Consider the following 21,554-nt stretch of genomic DNA (forward strand, 5'->3'; position numbering starts at 1 on the left):
CTCCAGCCCCGTGCGACCTTCGTCCTCGGCGAGGCGGGCTCTTCCATTTTCTCCTTAGGCTCAGCCTCAGGACCGCCCCTGGAGAGAGGATCATGTTTAAATTATATCTACTTGAAATGTTTTTAACTTTTCATTCGAATTGATTTTAGATTTACAAAAATTTTGCAAAAAAATATTCCCACAGTTCAATTATAAAAACCAGAAATTAACATCACTGTTATCTAACCTATAAACCTTGCACAAATTTTGCCAGTTTTCTCACTAATGTCCTTTTTTTCTGACCCAGGATCCCACTTTATATTTAGTTGTGACGTCTCCTCAATACATGTGTGTGTATATGTATATATATATACATATATATGTTTAAATCTGTGAACTTTTAAAGAGCATTGGTCCATTATTTTGTATAATGTCCCTCAATTTGCTTGGGAACAACATTATACATTTTTGGCAGAAAGACTATACAGAATAGATGTGGCCTTCTTCCTGATACATGATGGTTGAAATGTATTATTAATGGTGATTTTGACCTTGATTACTTGGTAAAGGAGGTATCTGCCAGGCTTCCCTATTGTGAGTTAAAATATTTCTTTTTATAAGTAATACATATATTGTAGGGAGTTAATATTACATTTATTAATTGGAATTCTGTAAGAAAAAGCTGCACATTTCCCTCATTTATTTACTTACTCAATTTTTTTATGTTATTAAGGGTTCACAGATTTTTTTTTATGGGTTATAACCCAATAATATCATGTATCTCGTCACTTAAATTGTTTTAGATTTGGCCATTAGGAGCTTCTTCACGTTGGGATTTGACTTGGGTTTGGCTAGGTTGAAGATGGAAAATTCTTCCTATGAAGTCCAGCAATGCTCTCAGAATCCAAGAGGGAATTGAAAGTCCATTTAAATCAACAGGCATTCACTGAGGGACTGCTAAGTACGAGGTCCCGGGCTAATTGTGGAGGGGTAAAGAGTATAACATAAGACAAGCTCCTACCCTTGTGTATCTCTTGGCCGGAGGGACAGCCCTGTAGACGGCTGAGTCTGATACAGGGGAGGTGGAACTGTGTGTTTCTGTGTGTGCTGCAGATAAGGGACAGGAGAAGGTAGGTATACAAGCAGTTATATAAGGCCGTGGTGGAGACAGAAATGCAGGAACTTGGATGCTCCTGCCTAAAGCTCTTTCTCTGACATTATCCCAACTTTCTTTCATTCATTAAGCAATATATTTGGAATACCTACTATGTACTGGATATTATTTTAGGTGCTGGGGATATGTCAGTGAACAAGACAGGCAAGGTTACTGCTTTCATGGAGCTGAACTTCTAGTGAGGGAAACAAACAATAAACAAGGAGAGTAATTTTGGATGGTGGTAAGTCCTTTAGATGGTCAGAGAAGGACTCACTAGACAGATGACATTTGAACAGGACCCTGTGCATGAAGAGGTAGCAATGCAAAGCTCAGGGCAGGGGTGCCCAGAGGGAGCTGTTCCAGGCCAAAGAAACAACAACTGCAAAGATTTTGTGGCCGGAATGAATTTTGGATATTTGAGAAAACTCCTGGAATTTAGTGCTAGTGGGGCCTGGTGGTTTGACTGAGATAGGAGAAGTGGCAGGATCAGGTAACAGAGGGCTGTGTACGAGGTAAAAAGATGGGGTAAGGAGTCTAGTAAGAAGTCAGGGTTTTACTCTAAGCCTGATGCAAGCCATTGGCAGTTTCAAGGTGCAGAATATCTTTTCTGGTTTATGTTTTCAAGAGACCATTTTGGCTGCTGTGTGGAGAATGCAATGTAATGATTTAAGGTCAGAAGCTGGGAAGCTAGTTATGAGGTGGTGACATTTGTCCAGGCAAGAGATAATGAGGACTTAGACTGGAAGCTATACGTTTGACTGTAGCTTCAACAGAATATGCTGATGGATTGGACATGACGAATGAAGGAAAACAGTTGTCAAGGATATGTCCTACACTGGGGCTTGAGCCACCAGGCCCAGAGAGAAGTTGAGCTGAAGATCCTGGATACAGTAAGCAAGCTCTGGACCATTTCTCTGGATGTGCATTATGTACCCTACCCTGTGGTAGACTCTGGGGAGATGTAGAGATAAAAAAAGATTGGCCCAGGTCCACAAGAGCTTACCTTTTTATCAAGGCCTCTCTAAGGGCAAGATGGAGGAGGCCCAGTTTTTGAGGCTGCTTGTGTTTAACAAAGAAATTAAAAAACCATCTTATAAACGTCGTGATATATTTTTTAAACACTCATGTTTAATGCTTTTGATCTACACACTTACACTCCTGCCCCCATAACAGCAATAACAACAAACAAAATTGGTATTCTATTCACATAATAATTGCTGGATTTATTTTTTTTTAAAGATTTTATTTATTTATTTGAGAGAGAGAATGAGAGAGAGAGAGAGAGCACATGAGAGGGGAGAGGGTCAGAGGGAGAAGCAGACTCCCTGCTGAGCAGGGAGCCCGATGTGGGACTCGATCCTGGGTCTCCAGGATCATGACCTGAGCCGAAGGCAGTCGCTTAACCAACTGAGCCACCCAGGCGCCCTGGATTTATTTTTTTAAATACAAATTCACACTGCACTAAGGAAGCTGTGCTGTGGGAATGGATCCAGGCTTAAATTGCTTGCTTGATAAACAACTTCTTTTAATCCTGTGACTGTATGTCTGTAATGGGATGTGGCAGCCGACCTGGGAAAGCATCAAAAATCTAAATGTGAGGTCTTCAGTGACCATGTGGATTTCCTGGCTCCTTCTTTGACAGGCTCTGCATCTACATCATTTATTTATCCTTCACATATTTATTAAGCATCTACTGTGTGCTGAGAACTATTCTAGATTCACAGATACATCAATGAACAAGACAAACAAGGTCCCTGGTTTCAAAGAGCTGATATTCTAGGGAGGTGGGCAGAAAATAAATAAGCCAAGAAAGAAAGAAATGGCAATTTGAGAAAATGGTAAGTAAAGCAAATAAAGCAGGAAACTATGATAGAAAGAGGAGTACAATGTTCACCGGGGAGGTCTGGGAAGGTTACTCCCAGGAGGTGGTGTTTGAGCTGAGACTTGAATGATGAGAATGGACCAGCTCCACGAGGAGCTGGAAGGAGAATGTTCTTGGCGGAGATTAGGACTAGCACAAAGATCAGGGTGGGGAGGAGTTTCCCAGTTTCTGGAACAGAGGAGAGGGCCAGGCATTGGGACGTGGGGATTCAGCAGTCAGGAAGATACCAGTGATGGCCTCCAGAGGCTATTGGAACTAGCAGAAGGAAATGAACCTCAGAGCAGGGAAAGTTGACGAGCACAGGGTGTAAACGGACTGGAAGGGAGAGGTACAGGAATAAGGTCTAATCATCTAAACCTCTTCGGAGGCTGGCTTGCCGGCGTCTCTGCACCTTGCCCTGGATACTGTCCTTACCCTCTGGCATACCTTCTAGCCTTAGACACTACATCCTGCTGGATAAAGGGGTAAGAACAATGAGGAAGTAAGTTAGCTCCTCCAGACGGCCCAGCCCGTGCCACACATTACCTTGCGGCAGCGGCCCCCCTCCTGTTTCCAGACTGTTTGGTCATATGCAAATGGCCCATGTCTAAACCAAGTTTATAATCATGATTTTTTTCCCCCCAGGGATAGGGAGAGCACAGGGCTGGGAGCGTCTGTTTCCTCTCTGTTTTATTCCCGGCACATCCTGGTCTCCACCCTCACCGCAGTGATGGTCTCGCCACTAATCAGAATGAATAAACTTGCACTCTGGTTCTTCCCAAGAGGAAGCTGGGAGGCCAGGGAACCTCTCAAGGACTACCAAAGGAAGTTCTAGAGGAATTCCCTTGGCCAGTCAAAGAAGCAAAGGTGGGCCTCATCGATTGGAAGGTGGCCCGCACTAATGTGTGACTGAGCTGCAATTTTGTTTAAATGAGCAATTCGTGTTCTGCAAACATATATCCATCATACATGCTTACATTTTCTTCATCTTCATTTGTTTTACTTTTCCCTGTTATTAGTTTCTTGGACAAATGGCGTATAAAAATGGGTCACACCTTTGAAACCTTCTCTGTATCTCTCCGCAGGGGTGTAAAAATAAACCAGGTTGGCAAATCAGACCAGAGCTGAAAGGTGAGAGAACATCCAATATCTTTATTTCGTCTCTAAGAACATAGTCTTCCTCATGAGCCTCTAAACTGCTGGTTAATGAAGAGAAAATACGTGTTCATGTTTACCATTTTAAGCTCTTGTTTAATCCAGTCATTTAAATAGTTCCTTTAAGTTACTCTCAGCAAAGGATCAGTCTCAGAGCTATTGCCTGGCAGAGGACGAGTCAGGGTCCCAGGCACAGTGTCCTCTGCTCCTTGGCTTTTCCAAGCAATGTCTTTTGTCCACCTGGTCACTGCCTGCCCTGCTGTCATTGGAGGGTCTGTACTGATGCATTTTGGCTTGCTTGTGGCCTGGCGGTGTTCCCAGGGATGCCAGGCCTCTGTGAGCCCCATACTCCACTCCCAAGACCTTTCCGTGACTCTCATTTATTTGCAGTGTGGTTGGCCCACTAGGCCCCCTCAGCAAGGCCCTCACCTAGACTTTCAGCTACTTCTTGTTCCCCTCTGCACCAAGGGAGCCAGGAAAGCTAACCCCCAGGTACAGCCAGCCCTAACTGAGGAGGGAATTAGAAAAAGCTGTCTCTGGTGGGAGAAGGATTTAGAAAAAGGCACCATGTTTTCCAGATGGATCAGCAGTGGTCTGCTGGAGCCTGTTCATACTGGCTCAGGAGAACAAACCGTCACATTTGAGGAATTCTGAGAGCCTAGTCGTTAAACACAAACATTATTAAAATTAAATTATATAAACTTGCAATTAAATATATCATATCAAAGACAAAGGTAATACTCAAAATGTACCACTTCCTAGTTATTTTACTGCAGCTTTGCGCAGTGGCAGTATTGTAGCCAATGAGGTGTATCCGAGGCGCGATTATTGCTAATTGAAAACTTTCCTAGTTATTTTACTGCATTTTACTGTTATTTACATTTTGAAATTATTTATCTCTATTGCATCTGTAGGGTGGAAATACTGTAGAATGGTGTATCACTATGTCTCTCTTCGCACCTTCATATTCAGTGGTCACGTGGGTAGCTTGAAATCAGCCGCGGTGGGAATATTTACACCACACACACAAAAAAATTTAAAAAGCTTATAAAGCAGGGCTGTTTTATTATTTTGTTGATTATCTAGGCTGAAGAAATAAATGCAGGAAATGTTAATAATGCAGATTAAATCTACAAGTGTGTGGTGCCTAAAACCATTACGTTGTGAAGAGCACAAGAAAAATGAGGAAGTACTGTTTCAGTATTGACAGACTATTCAGGTCACTGACAGATGAGTGAAGATCCAACCACAGACATCTTTGATGTTTCATTTTCCTCTTAGTTATTAAGGTAAAGCCAAATGTCAAGTAGCATTCTTGTTGGAACTACACTCAACCACCAATTGCAACACTAGGTTAGTTACAGATACAAACATCTCTCAGCACACCAGTGATGCAGCCGCTTGCCAAGTCCATGACTTGCAATCTAGAATTTGTTGGCTTCCGCCTCTGCCCCTGCCGTTCTCTCCACTGGAAACCTTTGTGTAGTGAATAAACTGTACTGCAGTACACTGTGGTCCTGGCGCCAAGGACTTCTGTTGAGTTATGCCAATTTTACTTTAATGTGTCTGTGTCCTAGACTGATTCATAGCAGCCAGAAACCTCGTTTCTTCCCAGAGTCTTAAAGAGTGTGTGACATTCTCTCTCTTTCTTCTTCTCCACCATCCCTGACAGATTCACTTCTTTTTTTAATTTTTATTTAAATTCAATTTAATTAATATATACCGTATAATTAGTTTCAGAGGTAGAATTCAGTGATTCATCAGGTGTATGCAACACCCAGTGCCCATTACATCAAGTTTCCTCCTTAATGCCCATCACCCAGTTACCCCATTCCCCCCTCCCACCACCCCTCCAGCAACCCTCTGTTTCCTAGAGTTAAGAGTCTCTTATGGTTTGCCTTCTTCTCTGTTTTCTTCTTATTTTATTTTTCCTTCCCTTCCCCTATGTCGATCTGTTTTGTTTCTTAAATTCCACATATGAGTGAAATCATAATGGTATTTGTCTTTCTCGGATTGACTTATTCTGCTTTCACTTCTACCATCGCATGGCAAGTAAACCTTGTGGCCTGATGCCCTGGCTGGGGAATCTGTCTGGCATGCTCTATAGCAGAATTCCAGAAACGGAGTCCACCAGTCACAACCATGTGATTTGCTGAAAGGAAGTGGGATGGGAGGAAACGCGTTCTTCTCCCAAGACTGGTTAGTCTGCAAGTCTATTTACTTGAAGCACAATCTAATATTTGAACGTCAAGAGCTACATTTGAATACCAGGACCGATTACATAATTTGCAGGGCCCAGTGCAAAATGAAAATGTGGGCTCCTTGTTCAAAATTATTAAGCATTTCAAAATGGTGACAGCAGGGCCTTAACCAAGCCTGGACCTTTCTGAATACAAGGCTCTGGGAGGCAGTGGTCATACCCCATGATGCTGGCCCTGTTATATACTCTCCTTTTCCATTCTCTCAGAAATATTCCTAATTACCATCCCCTCTCCTAACCCAGGCACATGGATATTCTGGGCGTGAATCACATATTCAGAAAGGCAAAAATAAAAAGCATTTTAATATATTTTAAAAATACCTTGGGTTATTTAAGTTTCTTAAATTGTGTCCAGCTCTACTCTCTGAGTCTGTGAAAGCTAAGAATCAGAGTTAATAGTAAAATTGCATTTCTTTTATGTATTTATCCATCCATTTATTATTTATTTATTGAGCACCTGTTATCTTCCTAGCACTGTCCCAGGCTCCATGGATTCAATAGTGAGCAAAACAGACATGTCCCTGTCCTTATGAGGCTCTCTATTTAGAGCAGGAAATGAACTCTAAACAAATAATGATTTACACAAATATATAATTACAAACTGGGATAAGAGAAGTAGCATGGTTTTATGAGTAGGCCTGGCCCAAGGTTATGGGGTTGAGATTGGGTGGTTAGAAAAGTTTTCCCCAAGTGATCTTGAGCTGAGGCCCAAGTAGATGTTTAAAAAGAGGGAGGCAAGCCCATCCCAGGCAGAGGGAAGAGCAGCAACTGGGACAGTGGCCCAGTCTCCTGCGTGACCCTGGCCCGCTCCCTGCAGGGGGATGTCCCCCTCTCCTGACTGCTTAGGGTTGAATCTAAGCTGCTCTTACCTGCTGCCTTTTCAGATTCTCTGATTCGGGGAAACGAAGGATTGGCAAGAAAGCTGAAAATGACCAGGAGGAGTATATACTGGGTCCCCAGATCTTCTGGTGGCCTTGGGAATCTCGGCATGGACATGAGCAATGACATGGTTTCAGGGCTTAGCTACGTAAGTAGGTCTACTTTGCATTAAAATACCAGGAAACTGAATTGACAGGGTATTCTCAATGTTCACAAATTAGATTAGAAAATTTTGTCCCATATTATTCAACCTTGACTTCTTTTAATAGATCTCAAGCTTCTGCAAGTAGATGAATCATAATCCTTGGTCATGACATACCTTCCTGGTCTATCTATCTACCTATCATCTATTACCTATTTATCTATGTATTTACTTATAGCTATAAACCCATCATCAACTCACCAGCTTGAACCTTGACAATCACATCCAGCTATTAGACACCCACTTCACTCCCCAGCTTCCCTACCTGAAGTAATCACTCTCCTGAATCTTTTCTCATCAATCCCTTACTATGCTTTTAAGATAGTATTATTTATTCTATATGAAGTCCTAAAGATAATATTTTAAAAAAATTTTAGTTGTTTCCCACTTTATCAAAAGGGTCACATATAACTTTGGGGGGTTACATTCTTACTTCTTGATTTCTTTTTAGTAAGTTTACCCTCAGAGGGTGACTTGGTCTCACATTCCGTGGGTGACTATAGCTCCCTTTATTCTTGTGTAAAGTGCGTATCACAGATTAAAACCTGGGGAAGTGGGTTGGCCTGCCCAGAGTCACCCCGTGAATGTAGGCAGAACCAAGGCTGGGACCCAGTTGTCCTGAGTCTTGGCCCACTGCTTATTCTCTACCCAGCAACCTTTCTTTTATTTATTTTTTAATTGAGATATAATTGACATAAAACATATTAGTTTCAGGTGTACGACATAATGATCCAATATTTGTATATAGTGTGAAAGAGTTATTACTGCATAACAGCCACCACCTCATATAATTATAATCTTTTTTCTTGTGATGGGAAATTTTAAGATCTACTTTTAACAGCTTTCAAACCTACAATGCAGTGTTTTAACTGTAGTCACCATGCTGTACATTACAGCCCCATGATATTTATTTTATTTTTTAAATTTTTTAAATTTCATTTTATGATGATGATGACGACGATGATGATGATGATGTTCAGTTCCCACGACATTTATTTTTTAACTGGAAGTTTGTAACTTTTGACCCCCTTTGCCCATTTTGCCCAAACCCCACCCCCACCTCTGCCAACCCCCAATCCGTTCTCTGAGCACTTCATTATTGTTGTGTTTAGGTTCCACATACAAGTGAGATCATACAGTGTTTGTCTTTCTCTGTCTGACTCTAGCAGCCTTTCTTTAGGAAGCTGGATGTAGGAAGGTCCATTGTCCTTGGGTGGCTGGTCTAACACTCCAGAATAGTATTTATGAGATTGGTCGGGAAGCTGATTTCTTTTGGTTTTTCTTTCCCAAGAATACTTATGCTCTAGGAGACGGCCCCTGGAGCCAGCAGGTGAGGAAGCCTGAGGCACCAGGGATGGCGACAGTCCTCCCTTGGGGGAAATACAATGCTGCCTGGAGAACGATGATTCCCTTCCATCCCAAGCCAAAGTGAGTTCTGAGGGGGAGGCGAGGGGCAGTAGCCTTCAGGGCAATGTTCCTCAGACCCTAACACCTACACCCTTCCCAGAGATGTCTCCACATGTCTCCACACAGTCATGTCACCCACCACAGCCAAATACCTCCAGAGCAGCCTGAGGCACATCAGGGAGGCAGAGTCAGCTCATTCACTCACTCGTTCGGTCATTCATTCATTCATCCATCCAACAAGGATTCATTGAGCACCTACATGTGCCAGGCACTGTGCTAGACCTCAGGGGAACAGCAGTAAGCAAGACAGACATGATCCTTGCCCATCATGGACCACACATTGGGGGAAAAGACAACAAGCAAGTAGACTCCTAACCTAAACATGGTTATAAGCTCCTTGAAGGTATTATGAAGAAGTGTGGGGGTGCTGAGGGACAATGGAACAGTGACAGCTTGGTAGGTTCTTGGTACTTAAGCTGTGCCCTGGAAGATAAACAAGAATCTACTAGGCCAGAGTAAAGGAAGAATGATCTGGGCAGAGGGACCAGCATGTGCCAAGACCCCATCTTGAGGTGGAAAGAATGCAACATGACGTGTCCAGGAACTGAGGAGGCCAGTGTCACTGGAGTCATGTGTGATAAGGGATGTGGCATGAGAGGAGACTGCAGAGGGATGCAAGTCTCCACAGGGCATGTTCAGTATGTTGGTCTTCATTCTAAGAGAAATGAGGATTGTTGAAAGGGCCCAAATGCCCTATGGTGTTACCCTTAAACTTAAGAGTTAAAGAAATTCAATGTATCCTTGTCCAGTAAAGCATAGTTGAAAACAACCATCCTCCAATGTCTTTGGGACTCATACAGTCTTCCTCTTGGGGGCCTGCACATAACTCATTTATTCATCATGCATGGACAGGACCTTAACATTCCTCTAGGCTGATTCTTCAGCATTTTGTCACCAGGACTCCATTTTGTATGTACAATCCTCTCTTCTCTCTCTCATGTTTGCTAAGATTTTATCTATCAAAGAAACTGCCGTTGTTTTCCTATTTTTAAAAAACTTGAGGTCCCCTCACTACTAGCTACATTGTTCCCACAGGATTGCTGTCATCTCCACTGAGAACAAAGAACCTGGGTACTTAGTGGGCCTGGGTCGCCTCATCTAGAGAAACACGCTGCTCCTCTCAGGCCTTTGACGTGGCGGCACCAGCTCACAGACTCTTGCCCTTTCCCTGCAATCACACATGGCCCCACATATCTGGTGATACCTGGTACAGATCCCCATCCTCCCTTCAGTCCCTTCTCTCTCCAGCCTTGTCCAGAAGGCACAGCTTGGGGGGGGGGGGGCGATGGACAGTGAGGAGGGGAAGGGCCACCCAGTGGAGAAGAGCCCATAGTCCAAAACGAAACAAAAACATCCCATGCGTTTGGCATTTTTGTCTTCTCATCTTTCTCCCCAAGTCTTCTTTTTAATGGAATTTTCTTCAGATCGAAACACACAGCTTATTAAAGGCAACTTTGAAAAAAGAGTAGAAATTACACACAATGCCAACACCCTCATCCAATTATTATTTCTGTATTTGTGAATCATTTCCAGGGATATGACCTTATCATTCTTACTACTTTTTATTCCATTTTTATTGTTTTTATGAAAATTACATAAGCAAAATATAGAAAATGTGAAACAGTGAGAATCTCTTTTCCTGTACTTTTACCAATTCTAATCCCTTTGTCAAAGTCAACCACTATTAAGAATTTGATATAAATGTGTACATATAAAAACATAAATGCACATATACATATAATACATAAATATATAAATGTATATATACATTTATAAATACATAAATGTGTGTATACATATTATAAATACATAAATGTGTATATACATATGTAAATGTGTATATATAATTATTAATAGTGGTTGACTTTATATATAGTTTTGTTTGCCTTCTCTCATTTCTTCCTTTTTTTATATGTCAAAATATACTGAATTTCTTGACCTGCAAGTAGCCTTTTTTTTCTTGCTTACTATGCTTAGAGCTCTTTCCATATTCTACATACAGATCGAGTCTATTTTTGGACACTTATGCATTGTTTTCCACATACCCTACTTCTTTTCTTTCTTTTTAAGTCATTCCCCTATTGATGGGTGTTTTTGTTGTTTCTGTTTTTTAATTATCACACATAATAGAGTAATGGGAAAAAAAAAATACTGTTTTGTATATCCAGATGACCACACTGTGGTTTTTACATAATATATAATTTATCCCTGCAAAATCTTGCTCTTGGCTTAATTTTCTGTCTTTAGAGCCTATATCATCAGGGCAACTACAGGGGCACCTGGGTGGCTCAGGGGGTCGAATGTCTGCCTTCGGCTCAGGTCATGATCCCAGGATTCTGGGATCAAGCCCGGAGCCTCAGGTCAGGCTCCACACTCAGCAGGGAGTCTGATTCTCCCTCTCCCTCTGCCCCTCCCCCTGCTCGTGCTCTCTATCTCACATGCTCTCTCTCTCACGTGTTTGCTCTCTCTCTCAAATAAATAAATAAAATCTTAAAAAAAAAAAAATAAGAGCAACTATATGACCTATGACTTCTCTGCTAGGTTTCCTGCCCCACAACCCCTGGATGATGCTGGCCTGTTCTCATACCTCACGTTGTCATGGCTGACCCCACTCATGACCCTAGGTTTACAGAAACGCTTGGATGAGAACGCCATCCCCCAGCTGTCAGTACATGATGCCTCAGACAAAAATGCTAAAAGGTAAAGTCATATTGGGCAAGCCACTGGATTTGTTAGAGATCCTGTCCTGCAGGATTGGTGACCAGAGATTCTGGAGAGTAGCAGGGAGGGCCCATCTTTAGACAACCAAAGAATATCAGCTCTTCCTTGGTATCAAGAGGCCTCACTGTAGTTCATGAACCCCCTGAAATGGCATACATATTTTATACATATGGGCTAGAGACTTTTGTCTGGAGCAAGGATTCATATCTTTTATCAGATTTGCCTAAGGATCCAGGACCCCGAGAAAGTTAGAAATTATTGCTTCTTGTTCATTTTGCTTTTTCTTCTGGATCAGGCAGTTATCTGTGTCACTCATCATTAAATTTGGGGTTAAGGGACTAGTCTCTGAACCCTTAAGTCATCACTAACTAGTTGTGTGATTGAGTTTCCTGTACCACCTACTTCACAAGGTAATATGAGGATGAAGTGGGGAGTGGGGAATGAATAAGTGATTTCAAATGTTTTGTGCTCATGTTCCTACCTCCACCTACTTCATGAGAGACGCCAGGTAGAGAATGGCATTTCCCAAATATGTTCCAGTAAATGGTTGTCCCATAAGAACTTCCCTGAAAAGAGAATTCCTTGGTCAAGGGAGTTTGAGAAACGTGGCATATTATTGCCAGGTCTCAGAGATTAGTTTACAAAGCAAATTAGTGTACTGAGGGCACTGAGAAAACAAAAGCTGGTTCAACGTTGACCCACTGCTTCTCAGAATTATTCAGTAAAAGAAAAAAAAAAGTTTTCAGGGAGCACCTACCTCTTGCATCATGCCGGATATTGGTCTGAACCTCACTGCTTACCAGCTATGATGTCAGGCAAGTCACTTACCCTTACAGAGACCCTACGTCCTTATGCATAAAATAGTGGATCATAAAATTGATCTCGTGGTCTTTCATAGGATTGTTGTAAGAGCCAAAAGAGATGATGAATTCAGTTTAAAGCACATGGAAAAATGCCCGGTGCATAATAGGCAACCAGTTAGATGTTTGGTTGTTCTTTAACCATTGTGAGTACAGGGTTTCCTGATTTATGTCTATTCACTTTGAGTGCACTGATTCTGCTGTTTTTATTCTATAACTCACCATGTCTGTCTACCAATACTTTTATCATCACGCCACTTTGGGACATTTATTTGAAAAAATAATGATCCATGCATTCCCACCTTTAGAGAGGCTTCTTTCTCTGTGTTCCCCATTAAACAGGCAGAATTCTGGGGTGCATCTTCCCTAGCCCCTCAGAAGAACTGCTTTGACTTCCATGAGGATTTGCCGACAAACTGCCAGCCATTACCGTCACCACCACGGTCATTAGCCCAGTGGCAGAGTCAACATTATCACCACCATCATCTTCAGTATTACTATCATCATTCTCCATAGTGTTCATCGTTCTATAGTTACAGAGCATTTCCCCATCCATCACCTCCTTTGGCCATCACAAGTAAACAGGGCATATGCTATTTTCCCCATTTTACACATGAAGAGATTGAGGACTAAGAGAAGTAAAATGATGTTCTCAGAGTTATATAGCTAAAGAAGGGAGGAAGGCAAGTCTGAAAGCAAGTCTTCTGAATCTGGTAATCATGGCCAGAAATTGATATGGTTGCTAGGTGAGCTGAGGGCAGGCTGCGGGACACTTGGATTTGTTTAGTCAAAGTAGAACCTACTCTAGAGCTTTTTGTCTCTGTGGATTAGGTTATATGTGGAGGTAGAGCTGGAACAAGAAGAGGTGGCCCCATGGTTTGACCTGAGTAATACTGCCCACTAGCAATAAAATCCTCTAACACATATGGGTGTCATGGAGACATTTTTGCTTTATTGACATAGGGCCCAGACTACCGCCCCCACCCCCTGCAAGTTATCTGGCTCACACCGATGGGCATGGCATGGGGCAGTTGTTTTATAACTCAGGAAGGAAGAAGCAGCCTGGGGTTTTGATGGCAGGTGAGGAAATGTAGGACAGGAAAATTCTCATGTTGTTTGTTCCTTTCTGGCTTTAAGCTGGGCATGAGTGTCCATGGCTGCAGGAGTAAGGAGTAGAAAGGGCAAGAACTGCCTGCCATGAGAGACCTGGTGACAGAAGATGAGAACCAGAAGCTGATAGAGCTGTTCGAGAACATTGATGAGCTGTGCTGCTCTCAGGCCCTGGGCGCAAGGGGCGGCCCGCCATGCTCCTGCTCTGTGAGGAGTGGAAGCTTCAGGGAGTCCTGGAGTCTCTTGGCATAGTCCTTGATGTTCTCATCATGGGCCGTGATAATTGCTTTCCAGACAGTGGAACCAAACAAGGTGTAGCAGGAGCCAGGAAGTAAAAGGGCAGATGCCAACATGGTGATTGCCGCTGACAGACCGCATCGTGGATACTTGGGAAGCATCCAGGGCCAGATTAAGAGAATGATTATTTTCTAGTTACCTGCTCCTGCACCAAAATAATACAAAATAAAAAAGAAGGATAAGTGAGTCAACAAAATTCTTAATTCCTGTCATGATAACTTCTTTAATGCTTTTTTGAAATACTGTTTTTCAATTTTTTTCCCCAAAGAAATGTTTTTGGTGTTCCTGTTTTGCTGATGTAACATAAACAGCCTGGCATCGTTAGCATAGATTGGCAAAATAAGGGCACACTTTTAATTAGGTGACCCAACATTGGGGCACCCTTTGGGGGACTTTGAAATAAATGGAGGCACTTTTTGGAGGTCAGAGTTTTGGGTTTTATGAATCTTAATTTGTGTAAAAAGAAAGAGTGACATTAAAGTCTTAGGTTATTTCCTCAGTTCACTGTGTTTCAGGGTAATGAAATAGTCGATGAGGGAAAGTTATCTTTTTTACTTATTTATTTTTTAAGTAGGCTCCACACCTAGCGTGGAGCCCAACACAGGGCCTGAACTCGCAGCTCTGGGATCAAGACCTGAGCTGAGATTAAGAGTCAGATGCTTAACGGTTTGAGCCACCCAGGTACCCTGAGAGGTTTTTGTTTTTTAATAGAAAAATTCAAGCTACTAAATACAGAAAGAATGCTAGAATTAGAAATCCCCATTTTGCCAGCCCTAATGGAAGTGGATCTAGGCAATGGTCATCAGTGATGGGGAATGAATGGCAGTGAATGAGTCAGGCTGATACACTTTAACTCACTGACACCTTGAACATTACTAATAACAGGACACCAGACGCTGTGTCTTCTGATGTTATGCAAAAGAAATACACTGCATCGCCTGTTAAGTATTTTTGCCAGCTGACCTGAATTCTGAGTTTCACTATGCCTCCAGATCTAGCTAGGAATTTAATAGAAAATACAGGGCACAGAAGGTTATGTTAGACAACACAAATCCGGAATATGGGAAATTCTATGGAATAAATGATGCAGTTTCTTCAACAAATGGCAGAAAATGCAGAGAAGGGGAAGCTGTTACAGGTTAAAATGAGACACAAGAAGCCTATCAGATTTGTCATTTAAATGCAATGTGTGGACCTCATTTGGATCTTGACTTGGGCAAATGAACCATAAAAACATGTTTTTGACGTAATTAAAGAAATTCGAATACACCCCGGGTATTAAATGCCATCAAGGAATTTTTTATTAAATATGTAATTCATATGTTACATTAATATATGTCAATTAATAGTTTTTAATAATTAATAGTCATTAACGAATACTATTGTATTCACTGTATGTCATTGTATGTCACTGTATGTCACTGTAGTTTTTTTAAAAGGCCTTGTATGGAAGAGATACGTACTGAAGCATTTGTAGATGAAATATGTCTGGGATTGACTTGAGATACTCTATGCAAAGAGAGTTCACTGGCTCAGTTTTCCTCTTTTGAAGGCTCTGCCTCCTTTGGGAAGAAGAAGTCTCAAGACATGGGATTGAAAAAGCTTCAGTGCTTCGAGTGATGATGAGATTTCAAAGAACAAGGGCTCTCTTCGATATGTTTCTGGGCTGCCTCTTCTCTGCCTCGGCCGTGTTAGGCCCAGTAAGTGGCTGGCTTCATGAGGTTTGGGGGACTCCAGGCTTTAGAGGTTAGCACGTCCAAGTCCCTGCCTGGAGCTGGGGATTGTTTGTCTCTCAGCTACACTCAGAAGATGAAGACCTTTTGGAGGTAGTAGAGCTAGTACTAGTTAGGAGGGTGAGCTCTGCAGCTATTGCTTGGGTTCAAACCTTGGCCACTTAATTGCTGGGTGACTTTGGGCAATTTGTTTACCTTAGCTTCTTCAAGGAACCCCGTGACACACTTAGTGGTAGACCTCATGGAAACCCTCATGTACAAAAATGGAGAGCATGACATTACCTGCCTCTCAGAGTGAATTTTAATGAGATAAATATATAATGCTCCTAGAACATATCCTGACTCAGTACAAGCTAGCTGCTTTGAGAAGTGGCTGAGCAGCTCTGGGAATGTAGGTGGCAGGAACTAGCGGTCTCCTCCATGTACCATAGTTAAGATGAATCAACTTGATTTCCTGTCCTCCAGGTCCTCGGCCCAAGAATCTGACTGCAGAGAGTAAGTCTCATTGTCCCAGCTGGGGTCACATGCTCACCAGTTGGCCTACAGAGGGTAGGGTACTTTGACCATGTAGCCTAGACATGGGACAGGGGTAAGTCTCTCCAGAAGAAAACTGGAGCACTGAGTAATCCAAATTCCTGCTTCCTTCTAGATGCTGGTTATACCAAAGATCCTGGAATATTCTGAAGCGCCATCAGGGAATATTGCCTATGGGGTGGGACTCTGCTTTGCCCTCTTTTTCACGGAATGCTTGAAGTCTCTGAGTTTGTGCTCATGCTGGGTCTTAAACCAGCGCACAGGCATCAGGTTTCGTTCTGCTGTTTTCTCCTTTGCCTTTGAGAAGCTAATGCAATTTAAGTCTCTAACACACATCACCACTGGAGAGGTAGGTGCCTGGGACTATATTGGAGGCCACACTTGCTTAGCCTTCCTCCAGACATCCCTGCCCTGGGGGCTGAGGGAGGGAGGAAAGGGAGTTAGGAGAGAAAGGAAATAATTCTTAGGGTGTGTGTGGATAATCATCAACAGTTGCCTCTGAGGACATAAGAGCAGGTCAACAGTAACTGAGGGAGATGCCACTTGCATTCAGAGGCTTTGGATAAGATTGATTCATTCATTCAACACATACTTACTGAGGCCTACTCTGAGCCAGACCCTGCGCTAGGCCCTGGGGGATATAGCCGTGAACAAAAAGACACAAACCCTCAGTAGAAGCACGTTGGAGAGCGCATCCCCTCAGTCAGCCTGGGGAGGAGGGTATGGATGGATGGGATAGCTCAGGGAAGTCAAGGGAAAAGCAATCGTAGATCACCTCTCTGAGGGTTAATTCTTATCTGCAAAAGAGGAGTCCTTAGAGCTGCTTGGTGATTGTTCTGGGGCTATCAGTTCCCTGCTCTTGCTCCTCCTGCAACGTAACACAAACAGACAAATGTTGACAGAGATTGGAAAAAGATGCTCCAACTTATGACCCAGGGTCGTGGGAGTATTGGAATTTCGTACATTTAATTTCACGTTCCCTAGTCTTCTATTGCTTACCAGTTGCCTTGAGGAGCATGAATGACTTTTATATTGAAACAGACATTTAAATTTTTGGAAAAGGCAGCACTGCTCTGACCCCTTACCCTCAAGCTAGACCCCTTGGTGATCTGGCATCAGCAACTGTCCAACCTTGCCTCCTCCCATCTCCCCTCCTCCAGCCCTAGGTTGGCTTTGTCCCTTCAGCCAGGCTAGGCTAACCTTCAGTCCCCAGGCCTTTCCACCTCCTGGCAACGTTGCTCACATCACCCCCACGCCCTGCCCTTTTATAATCCCACTCATCCTTCATGGATGTCCTCTCCTTCATGACAATATCGCCAAACCCCACCATCCACCCCCAGTCCCCACCAAGCGCAAATCTGGCTGCCCCACTAACATGAGCCCCCTTCAAAGACACAAACCCTTTCAGATTCACCACTCTATCCCTCAAAATGCTGACATTTGAATTACACAGGGCAGATGTCCGAAAAAATGTCTGCTAAATTAAGCACTGCCATCAAGTGGATGCTTCTCTAAACTCAACTGGTAGCCAACATAAGATATTTGTTATCATCATTACCCTTATTCTTCACCATTTTATTAGTCCTGTAACCTGAGGCAACTTGTTCAGTCTCTGAAGCTGTGGAATAATAAGACCAGCCTTACAGGATTGTTGTCTCATAGGATTAAATGAGTTAGTACATATAAAGCACATAGAAAAGGGACAGCAGTTCAGAAGTGTTAAATTGTATTGCTGATTTCTCTTAGGCCTTGAGCATGGGGACTCCCTGTTGTCCTGCATTTGACTGAAGTTGAGATCTGTGGCAGCCCTTCCCCCTGTTTATCTTAGGAGAGTCATCGTAGTAATTATTAACTTCCACTTAGCCAGACATTGTCCCCAAGACTTTACCTCATTAGCTCAGTCAGTCTTCTGACAACCCTCTTATGAGGTAGTTTCTGTTATTGTTCCTGTGGTCACAGAGGTAGAAACTGAGGCACCGAAGGAGTAGGAACCGTATACAAGGTCATGGGATTGGAAAGCAGCAGAGCCTGGCTGCAGGGTCTAGGCTCTGAACCAGTGCACTTACCTGCCTTGCCAAAGAGACTTTCTGCACTGAGGCCTGCCCTGGTTCCTTTTCCTGTGTCTCTGTCCTGAGCACCTGCTGCGTGCAAGGCCAATTTCCCCCAAACAGCCTCATGAACGTAAGACAGAATGGCCCACTTGGAAGTAGCTGCTCACGTGAGGAGTCCTATTGCCTCCATAAATTTTATTTTTAAAATTAATTTAAAAAACCCCTGCATACGTTCTCCTTGGAAACAAAATAAAGTAGAATAGATGACTCCCCAGACCCCGTCACTTCCCTAATGCCTGGAGGTGACCACCGCTATCAATTTGGCTTGTGTTCTTCTAGACTTTTTAAAGTGTGTTTAGGTACACGTGCAACTTACCCATAGAAAACATATTGTATCTTGTGCCTGTGTTTTTACATAGATGATACTACATTTTACAGTTTTCTGCCACTTTGTTTTACTAACTGAAAATGTATGATATAATTTTGGGGATGAGTTTTTACATCAAGGATGCTACATTGTCTGTGCTGTTTTTGAAGTTTTTCTTTCCTCCTCGTTATGTTTTAGCCTTCCATGTTAACACATGCAGATCTTCCTTGTTCCTTTTCAAGGATGCTTACTTATAATTGTAGCATTTCCTTCCCCCCTTCCATTTTTATTGAGATATAATTAACATATAATGTTGTATTAGTCTAAGGTATACAAGGTAATGATTTAATCTGTGTTGCCAAATAATCACTACCATTAAGTTTAGTTACCATTCATCACCTTACGTAGTTATAATTTTTTGCCTGCAATGAGAACTTTTAAGATCTACTGTCTTAGCAACTTAAAGATACACAATACAATATTAACTATGGTCACAATACTTACTTATCTTACAGCTAAACATTTTTACCTTTTGACCACTTTTATCCATTTCCCCCCACCCATCTTAGAGCATTTTCAATGTAGCAAAATTAAGTGTTTTATATGCATTATCTCATCAATGCTACAGAATAGGTTGTATTATTATTCCCACTTTACTGATAAGGCAACCGAGGCACAGAGAGACTGGGTAATGTGTCTTTGGTTCTACAGCTAGTACATGACCGGCCTGGGACATGAACTCTGACAGGTTGCTCCAGGACCCAATATTATCTAATACTCCTTGGGCGGATGCTTTAACCTTTCCCTACCAATGGACATTTAGAATGTTTCCAGGGTTTTGCTGCTAATAAGCACAGCTGCAATAGATGTCCTTATATGTGCTTCCTCTCGTGTGTGTGAATGTTTCTCAACAGAGAAATGAAATAGCCAATTCATGGGGTTTGTGCAATTGTTAACTTTTAAAGATACTGTTCAACTCCCTTCCAAAGTGGCTGTACCAAGCTAGGATCCCTCATACACTTCAAATTTTTGTAAAGATTCAGCCTGGGGCCCATCCTGGGAACTAGAAGGAGATCAGTTTAAAGTGAAGAGGAAATCACTTCCTAAGGCATTCAGATTGGTCATTCTAAAAGACATTCATGATTGGGTCCTTAAATATTTCTTGATTTGCAGTGTCAGCTTTTATGTAACATGGAACTGGGCAGTATGTGTTAGGGAGCAGGGCAGTGACAGAAGACTCTATAGCAAAATAGAAAAAGAAGGATAAAAAGATTTAGCTCCTGCCTAAAAAATTTCAGCCATTATTATTAGTAGTAATAGTAGAATGAATAGGATAGAATAAGGTAGAAGACTAGAAGTAACTCTCTGGGGAATCTGGATATGAGAAGTAGTAGCAATAGTACAGTAAAATATAACTTTTATTGAGCACAGCCCATGTGCAGATGCTTTATATTTCATTGACATCCTCACAACAACCATATAAAGTGGGTATAGTTATTCCAGCTTCACAGGTGAAGAAGCTGAGGCTCAGAGTGGCATAGTAATGGGCCCAGGGTCACACAGAGAGTAAGAGGAGAGCTGTGAACTTGGTATTTTTGTCTCTACCATCGTGCCTCCCAAGCTTTCACATCCCCGGCACGTGTAGCCCCTTCTAGGTACCTGAAGAGGTGATACCTGTGGGGCTTTGCTGTCTTACAGGCCATCAGCTTCTTCGCCAGTGACGTAAACTACCTGTTTGAAGGAGTGTATTACGGCCCCCTGATCTGGCTCATCTGCTCATTACTGATTGCCTGCACTGTCACCTCCTACCTCATTCTTGGACCCACTGTGCTCTCCGCCACTCTTTGCTATCTCCTGATTTTACCAGTGGAGGTAATGTCTTTCTTTGCCACCCGTTGGATGTTGGATGTTCCCCAGAACTCCCAGGGCTCTGGAATCTGGGGTACTTCTGAGTGGAAATATTGTCTCCTGTTGACTGTTGATTCTACTGTGGTTAAGTTTCAGCTTCCATTTCTGCCTCAAGCTGTTCTCTGGCCACAACGTTGGCCAAAGAAATAAGAGGTGAATATGATGTGTGAAAGTCCATCTCATAGATTTCCGTGAGGGACCCTCTGCTTCACAGACTTTCCTTAATAGATGTCCTCTATGTATGGGTTTTTGTTCCTTCTCTTCTACCCAGAATGTGCTAATGTAATAGCCCAGATGGCATTTAACATTTGGCTGAGCGCAGTATAAGGGGGGAAGGGAAGCAAATTTGCTGACAAAGATTCAGGTGAAATAAAATTGGGCAAAACAGGAAGTGACTCTTGGATTATGTGTGCTCTGAATTATTGAAATCAAGGGTTTTCCTCCCTCAGCACAGGTATTCTGATCAAAAGGTGATTATAACTGTTGGTGGGGTTAGGGTTCCCAAAGGCAGAGGAGTCATATTTCTGTTTAGTTAGCCTGGCTTGGGACACAGGAGAGAAACACCCCCAGGATGTGTGAGACAGGTGCTCTAAGGCATGATGGAGAGTTTCTGTTGGAAAGTCTTCAGCAGGACCCTAGAATTTAGAGTCACAATGGATTCCAACAGGGCAGGATTAAATCCAGGTATTCAGTCCACATCTGGATTTTACCTTTGGACATACTCCTAGTTGCCATACTTATGCCTGGGTGAACTCTCCTGCCCTTGTCAAAAGAAGCTGTTGCTGCATCCTGATTGCAGGTGTTCCTGATCAAAAGGATTGTTAAGATACACAATCACACCTCTGAGGTCAGCGACCAGCGCATCCGTGTGACCAGTGAAGTTCTCACCTGCATTAAGCTGATTAAAATGTATGCATGGGAGAAACCATTTGAAAAAATAATTAAAGGTACAGAAAATCTGGTTTTCTGCTCAGTGCCTTGGGATGTCATGGTGGGCCAAGCCTCTCACTCACC

The 21,554-nt window shown here is 42.6% G+C and overlaps 1 protein-coding gene and 1 non-coding gene across 8 annotated transcripts in view; both read left to right on the top strand.

Moving 5' to 3' along the window:
• ABCC11 (ATP binding cassette subfamily C member 11) overlaps nt 1-21,554 on the top strand; it is a 64,195-nt gene that overhangs the window by 2,984 nt on the left and 39,657 nt on the right. For 4 of the 7 annotated variants that reach the window (XM_078062545.1, XM_078062546.1, XM_036124324.2 and 1 more), the window contains exons 2-9: nt 4,082-4,127; nt 7,296-7,438; nt 8,784-8,920; nt 11,501-11,659; nt 15,500-15,647; nt 16,330-16,563; nt 20,331-20,504; nt 21,340-21,487. In XM_078062545.1, coding sequence (XP_077918671.1) covers nt 7,340-7,438; nt 8,784-8,920; nt 11,501-11,659; nt 15,500-15,647; nt 16,330-16,563; nt 20,331-20,504; nt 21,340-21,487 — 1,099 coding nt within the window. In that variant the 5' untranslated portion in view covers nt 4,082-4,127; nt 7,296-7,339. Of the gene's footprint in view, nt 1-3,641; nt 3,864-4,081; nt 4,128-5,237; nt 5,441-6,204; nt 6,351-7,295; nt 7,439-8,783; nt 8,921-11,500; nt 11,660-15,499; nt 15,648-16,329; nt 16,564-20,330; nt 20,505-21,339; nt 21,488-21,554 lie in introns of all 7 variants that reach the window. The other 3 variants (XM_078062542.1, XM_078062543.1, XM_078062544.1) reach the window with 3 other exon arrangements.
• Nucleotides 4,926-5,065, top strand: LOC118555901 (U4 spliceosomal RNA). The gene has a single exon (XR_013444457.1). It is a non-coding gene; the product is annotated as a U4 spliceosomal RNA (small nuclear RNA).

Source organism: Halichoerus grypus, chromosome 15 (genome assembly GCF_964656455.1).
Source record: "Halichoerus grypus chromosome 15, mHalGry1.hap1.1, whole genome shotgun sequence".
NCBI classification, from domain to species: domain Eukaryota; kingdom Metazoa; phylum Chordata; class Mammalia; order Carnivora; family Phocidae; genus Halichoerus; species Halichoerus grypus.